Here is a 7,019-nt window from a genome sequence, read left to right as displayed (position 1 = left end):
TTTCTTTGGCCAGTTTGGCTGTGCCCCCTCCCAGCTTCTTGTGCACCTCCAGCCTTCTCAGTCGGTAGAGCATGGGAAGCTGAAAAGTCCTTGGCTAGTGTAAGCATTACCTAGCAACAACTAAAACATCGGTGCGTTATCAACTTTGTTCTCATCCTAAATCCAAAACACTGTACCAGCTACTAGAAAGGAAATTAACTCTATCCCTGCCGAAACCAGGACAGGGGGAAGCAAAGGGTAAGTGGAAGAAGGAAGAAGAAAACAAAGCAAAGCAAGTGAGGCAAACAGAATCACTCATCACGTCCCACAGGCAGGCTGATGCCTAGCCAGTTCCCGAGTAAAAGATGGCTAACCCTCCTAAAACTCCCTCTTTTCCCTTTTATTGCTGAGCATAACGTTATATGGTATGGAATATTTCTTTGGTTAGTTTGGGTCCTCTGCCCGGTTGTGTCCCCTCCCAACCTATTGTGCACTCCCCAGTCTATTCGCTGGGGGGACAGAGTGAGAAACAGAGAAGGCCTTGCTGCTGTGCAAACACTGTTCAGCAAAAGCTAGGGCATCAGTGTTATCAGCATTGCTTTGGTCAAAAATCTAAAACACAACATCATATGAGCTGCTATGAAGAAGATTAACCCTGTCCTAGCCAGGCCCAGTACAATGACATTTCTGATGTAGCAGAGTGATGCAAAATACATTGAAAACACAATACAAAAGTTAAGCTTACCAAAACATAGCCATTGCAATACATAGATCTGTATATTGTGACTGAACTGTAATGGGAATCACATTGGTAATGTGCTCACCGTCACAACGCTGGGTGTCCCCAATCTCTGGGAAGGAATACGTGGGTTGAAGCCAGCTCAAGCCTGTTGCTCTCTTCAAAATTCTTTTGTTAGTTGTTTAGTTCTTATACTGCTGTGTTGGGCTGAGCCCCGTACTCACTGCCCCCATGCCGATCTGGCTAACTCAGGGAGAAACACTTATACCACCAGTTGATCCACTCAGCTGACATAGCCATTTATCTACAGCCAAGGCCACCCTCTGGTCCCCTTTGTGTTGAGACAAAGTCAGCTTCTTTGCAACCCTGCGTTACTCTGAGCTTCATGGCATCACCCTTGGCCATCTCCACTGAGCTGCCTTCCATTGTAGGGGTGTATTGGTCAGTCACAAAGCCCTAACTCATGCGGTGGGCTGTACAGGGGATAGTCAGATCCTGAAAGTGCTTGACTTGGCTACTGCAGTCAGCTCTTTGTTATTTCTGGGATGAAATACCAATTGCAGTGTCTTTCTCTTAGAGTTGTATTTTAGTAGGGCAAATAAGGACTGATGTGTTCTTTCCTGTAGATAAAAAAGACGATTCCTCTGCTAAAGATTCGAAGGACAACAAAGAAGATACATGTGATGAGCTATGTGTGTTCTATGTCTGGAAGTACTGCAAAAATAAAGGTAAGCTTTATAAAAAGTAATCTTGAGAGCAGCATCTGCAGAGGCACTCCCCACTCAATGGCTCAGACTAGTGGTGGCATATGGAGTGGTAGTGGCGATTGTGCCTTCTCACTCGTTCGCTTTGTTTCCAAGTCACTAATAAACACTGTCAGAATTACAAACGTAATCAGAGGAAAGTCAAGTGGATACACTTAAACCCTTTCTCCTCTAGATGATCCATCTATGGCCTATTTCAGTCCTGTTGATGGGGGCAGGTTTTGGGTATGTTTTTGTGGCAAAAACCTTTCAGGTATTAAATGTTACACTTTCTGTAACTATTAGATCAATTTAAGAGCCGGCCTTATGCTGTCGTCATTGACAACTGATAACAATATGTCATCCTTTATTCCTGCTGTATCCTATGTAATAGCCATATTCTCCCCCATTAAGTCCTTTAAAAAGTGATCTAGGGTGTTACAACACCTTAAGAAAACACAATAGTTGTACCAGCTAAGCTAAAGATAAATCTAGTCCGTCTATCTGGCAGTGGCCAATAACAGGGGTCTGGGGGAAAATATAAGTATAAACAACTGTATTCGGGGGCTGTCCCCGAACGGTCGCTGAACCCCCAGGTTAGGCTCTTCCTTGGTTATGAGGAGGTACCATGAGATTTTCTTTCCGTGAACTTGTCCAGTCACTTTCTAAAGGACTACTCCTTTTCTGACCTCCTGGTCTTGGTAAAAGATCCACTTAAATTAGATCAGACTGTGTTTGCTTTTGCTTAGGATGTGGACAATAAGTTGCCTGATAACTGGTCTGAGATGTTTGTGTGCATTTAGCATTTCTGTAGTGGGTTTGTGTTCTGGTAAAGATGCAGTTCTCCCATCAGAAGCTCCTTTTCTGAGAGGCAGATGAGTAAGTTACTTTAGGGCTTGATAATACCTCTTCTTGACCGTTACTTTGAAGAGAGACAGTACTTATTAAAAAATAAATTATCTCTTTTATGGGTATTTTATGGATCACGGAAATGAAATCTGGCCAAGAGAGACTAAGTGTGGTTTTGTCTACAGCTTTTCAAGTTAATTTAAGCACAGTGCTTTCAAGACAAGGTGCACTGTTAACAAAAAGAAGGAAGAAAGGAGTGAATGACACTGTTGACTTCATAACTGGGGTTAGTTTCCATATGTTCTGTGGTCAGATACATCAGGGGTCAGGAATGGTGAAACTCCTTTTGGCTCTGTCTGTGCAGCGGCTACTCCAGCCTTGTATCACATTTCTCAGACTCTGCTTCTTTAGGACCAGGCTTGAGGCTTAAGTTTATGACCTTTTGGACCTGCATAATGTGAGTGGTGTACCCATGTGCTAGCTGTGGAGGTCAGGCTCAAAGCAGCTATACTGTGACCACCAAACAGCTAAACTCAAATAATGGTTGGAGAGTTAGTGTGCTTTGCCATGCCATGTTTGGCTCAAAAGTTGTAAATAAGAGGTTTGGTCCATACTCAGATGTGGAGTATACATCAGCTTCCCCCAGCAGGAAGGCCTGGAGGTCAGCCTCTGCCTGTATCCAGCAGCATGCACTCACGCAGGGGTGTTAAGCAGGTCTGTACTCAAACATGCAGACGTACGTGCGTTGAAAACACAGATGATTTAAAAAAACCACAGAAGTCTTCCTCTTCCTGTGTGACGGGTATATAGCACTGCTGCAGGTCTTGCATGCAAGGCAGTTAAAAGTTGCTGCTTCCCGTTTTCTGAGAAGCGAAGCAACAATTCCAACAGTGCCTAGCAGTCTTGTTAGCAGGGCAGCGTGCTGCCTGTTCAGGGGTGAGTGTAGGGTCCCTCCTGGGGAATGTTCTGTGGAGTATTGCAGTCTTTTATGCTGCCTCGTTCGTTGGGCTGGGCCTAAAAAAAACATTCAGGCCTTGGTAACCACCCCACAAGCTCTAAGGCACTAAGGGAAAGAGAGAACCAAGTACATCGGGGTGCTTATGTGATGTGTAGACTAGACTTTTTACAGCCGAGAAACGTGGTGTGACACACAGACACACACTTCCTAGCTGTGGCACTGCTCTCCTAGCTGTGGCACTGCTCTCCTAGCTGTGGCACTGCTCTCCTAGCTGTCAATGTCATGTATCAGCAAAGGGTTGTGGTTTCTTTGAAATATATTTGGCAGTATGAGAGCTTATGTTGCTTTTCTAGATGAGACTGGAGAAACACACACCCCTATTGTTCAAACATATTTTTATTTTCAGCAGTCTGTCTTTATTGCTCATACCAAAGCCCAGGAGATAAAGCCAGAATGTAAAAAATGCTTGTTCCTTTTTTTTTTCCTTCTTGTCTCGCTCTCTGTTATGATTGCAGAGCTCTTCACTATGTCTGATCTTATTACAGATAAATGCAGATTTATTCATTACCATTTGCCGTATCGATGGCAAGTATATAATGGGATCACCTGGAATGACCTTTCCATGATGGAGGAAATTGAAAAGGCCTATTGTGACCCAAAAAACAGCAGGTATAATGACGCTGGACTGCTTGCTTAGAGTACTGTGGTTGAGCCCCTGAGGAAAAACTCTTCTTTTCTTCCTAAAGATGTCTGACTTCCATAACTTCTGATTACTGAGCCTCTCAGAATCTGGGAGGATGTACAAATGAGATTTTTCTTCTTTTTAAAAAGAAAAGTAAAAGTGATTGCATGGAAATATCACCCCATTTTTGTCTTCTAAAAGTAACACAACGATATCTTGCATTTAAAACTCTATACAGGATAAAAAGAGGTGGGTGGAATTTAGTGCTTAGAATATTAGTATTTCAGATAATGAGTCATAATTTATTTATAATAATTGGGCCTTCTAACAACAGTTCAGAGCTGGTCCTTCTCTCTGGCTATTCCTTTCCTAATGCAGCTAGTATCTATAATAATAATATAATAATATCTATAATGTGCCTAGAGGAATTTTATAAAATGCCCTTTGTGTAAGCAGCCCATCTTTTCTTTTTTTTCTTTTTTCTTTTTTTTTTTTTTTTAAGAGAGTGCAATTTCCCTTTAACTCCTTTCTGAAAGCCTCACTGTAAGCCACCTGGATTCATAGGGGACCCCAGGTTTGGCCTCAATGAAGTGGTATAGTCATTTTGGCCCATGCCTCTTCAGACAGCAGGTGATTTTGATTTGCAGCTTGACTAGGCTGCTGGATGGTGCAAATCACAAGGAAGATTCCCAAGAGGAGGCTGCTTTCAAAGTCCTTCTGCCTGAGAGTTAATTTTTCAAGCCTCCTAGGAATAAAAGCCCATGTGGCTCCAGTGATGAATGCTATTTACAGAGCTCACAGCTGTGATTGCATCCTCTGTAACCACAGAAAAACAACAAAGTTGATAAACTGCAGGTGTTTGCTGGCAAACTTAGTCATGTACTTGCGAACTTCCATTTTTGTGCTGAGAAAAACTGTAACCGTGCTTATTTATTGCAGAAATACCTTTTGCCACATTGTACATGTAGCCCCAGACTGTCTGTAAAGCTGGCAGTGCCACATCTGGCTAGCGACTGAGATGGCATTCAGTGTCTCACAGGCCATAGTTCACTTCTGAAGATTGGAAACAGTTTTCAGAGCTGCCATGCATGCTGTGGGAAATACTCTTATTTCAGGCCTAATTAAGTTCAGACAGTCACATTATATTAAAGAAAATTGCACCAGCTTAAACTGGGGATTAGAGGATAAAATATATACTGTTAACTATAATAAACCTGAATTTGTCCTTACAGCATAGCAAATATGAACATTAATTTCCAGACAATGACCTGCTCTTCTTCTTCGCTTCGACGCCTCTCTACACCATCATCAGTCACAAAACCCACATTTGTACTGACCACACAGTGGATTTGGTATTGGAAGAATGACCAAGGCCAGTGGATTGAATATGGAGACCAGGTGAATCCACTTCCTGTGCTTTGAATCACTTCTGAAGAAATGTGTGGAGGCTCTTCCCCTTACTCCCCTTTACTCAGCAAGGTTAATTAAGTAAATAGTTGTGCTTGAATTTTACAGTGTCAAGTAAGGCAATGAAGCTACAGATGTTCATAACGGATGTGATAAAATGATGACAGGCTGGAGGGGAGGGAACGTGCCTTATCTCCTTGCAGTGAGGTTCAGTACAAACGATTGTCTGTGTCTGGATGATTTGTTATAACTACTTTCCTGACAAAGACCGTGTTGGCAAATGTAGGAAAGCAAAATTCCTTTTTTTCAGCTTGTGTTGATCAGACTGGTTTTGATGATGCATGCTGGCTTCTCTAGTCAGATTCCCTTTTGGAGTTGTCCATGGCTTCTATGCAGATTTAACATGTATACGCTGTCCTTGAGATATCTCGCCTTTTAAATTATTCAGGAAGTAGTCTTGCCTCTCTTCTAAGCATTGTCCTGCTTCCTTGGACATGCAAGGATTGCTCTGCTCTCTCAGATCAAATGTTACCTTTTTCCTTGGGTGGCCAAATCCTCTTTGATGAGAGAGTGATCTATCTGAAAAATACAGGAAAAGAAATAAATAAGGAATCTCTCCTTCCCCCAAGGCAGATGAGTTTTCCCTGTCTGGTTTACAGTATAGCTGTACAAATGGCAGAACACAAAGGTGATCCAGGGACGTGGAAAAGTAGGCAGGGAAAGATGATGGATATAGTGGCTCTGGCAATGGTGGGCCTTGATTTCAGTAGGCAGCTTAAATGGAAAGCATGTCCATCAGCATACCCTCATATTTTACATTGTTTTGTACATTAGAGAATTATACTTGCATCGTTGTTTAACCCGGGTGTCGCAGAGGCGACTACGCCAGTTTGTTGCGGGGGAGATTTTTAGACCGTTTAAAGAATGATCACCAAAGGTAGCAGCAAAAGTAGTTTTACTGAAGTAGGATGTTGTAAAAGTGGGACTTAACAAAGTCCGATGGCAAGGTTCACTCCATTATTTACTGCACAAAGGATATAATAATAATTCAAAGTTACCAACACAAAATCTTAGTGCACTATAATACAAGATTATACGCTATATTGGTCACGTACCAAAGATCTGCAGTTGGTAAGGGTCTCTCAGCCTCAAGGAGTAACCTTGAGAGGCGTCCCAGCTCAAGGGGAGATCACCGCTGTGCAGCCTGCTCCTTAGCAGGGAGAGCTCAAAAAAGGCTCGCTCAGGCTCTCATATTTATGGAATAAAGTGGTTGGCTCGTAGTCAAATTACATGCGATGGAAAAGGTAAGCATGAGACTCCTTGTACCCACAACATTCTTTGTTCCTTGACAAATTAGTCTTGGAAGAACCACCTGCTATTCATGTGCGAATCGCATGATCAGTGTTCCAGTTTCCAAGCTCATACGCATCAATGCTCACCGTGTCACCCTGTTCCTGTGTGGATTTTCAGAGAACAGGTTGGTGCTAGAGAAGTTCTTGGCCTGGTCATGGCCTAGCCTTCCTTTGGAGCCTGAACCAAAATAACACTAGTTTGGTCAAGGAGTCGAGTGCATCTGTCACACCTGGCCGGCAACTAAGCCCCACACAGCCACTCGCTCAGTCCCTCCCAGTGGGATGGGGGAGAGAATCGGAAGGGTAAAAG

The 7,019-nt window shown here is 43.0% G+C and overlaps 1 protein-coding gene across 1 annotated transcript in view; it reads left to right on the top strand.

The window, feature by feature from the left end:
* LOC103902495 (zinc finger CCCH-type antiviral protein 1) overlaps positions 1 to 7,019 on the top strand; it is a 33,088-nt gene that overhangs the window by 14,995 nt on the left and 11,074 nt on the right. Inside the window, exons 6-8 of the mRNA XM_009283554.2 lie at positions 1,345 to 1,446; positions 3,814 to 3,937; positions 5,183 to 5,348. Of these exons, the coding sequence (XP_009281829.1) occupies positions 1,345 to 1,446; positions 3,814 to 3,937; positions 5,183 to 5,348 (392 nt within the window). The remainder of the gene's footprint in view (positions 1 to 1,344; positions 1,447 to 3,813; positions 3,938 to 5,182; positions 5,349 to 7,019) is intronic.

The sequence above is a fragment of the Aptenodytes forsteri genome, unplaced genomic scaffold (genome assembly GCF_000699145.1).
Source record: "Aptenodytes forsteri isolate BGI_AS27 unplaced genomic scaffold, ASM69914v1 Scaffold486, whole genome shotgun sequence".
Taxonomy (NCBI): Eukaryota; Metazoa; Chordata; class Aves; order Sphenisciformes; family Spheniscidae; genus Aptenodytes; species Aptenodytes forsteri.
This window is presented reverse-complemented; position numbering and strand designations above follow the sequence as displayed.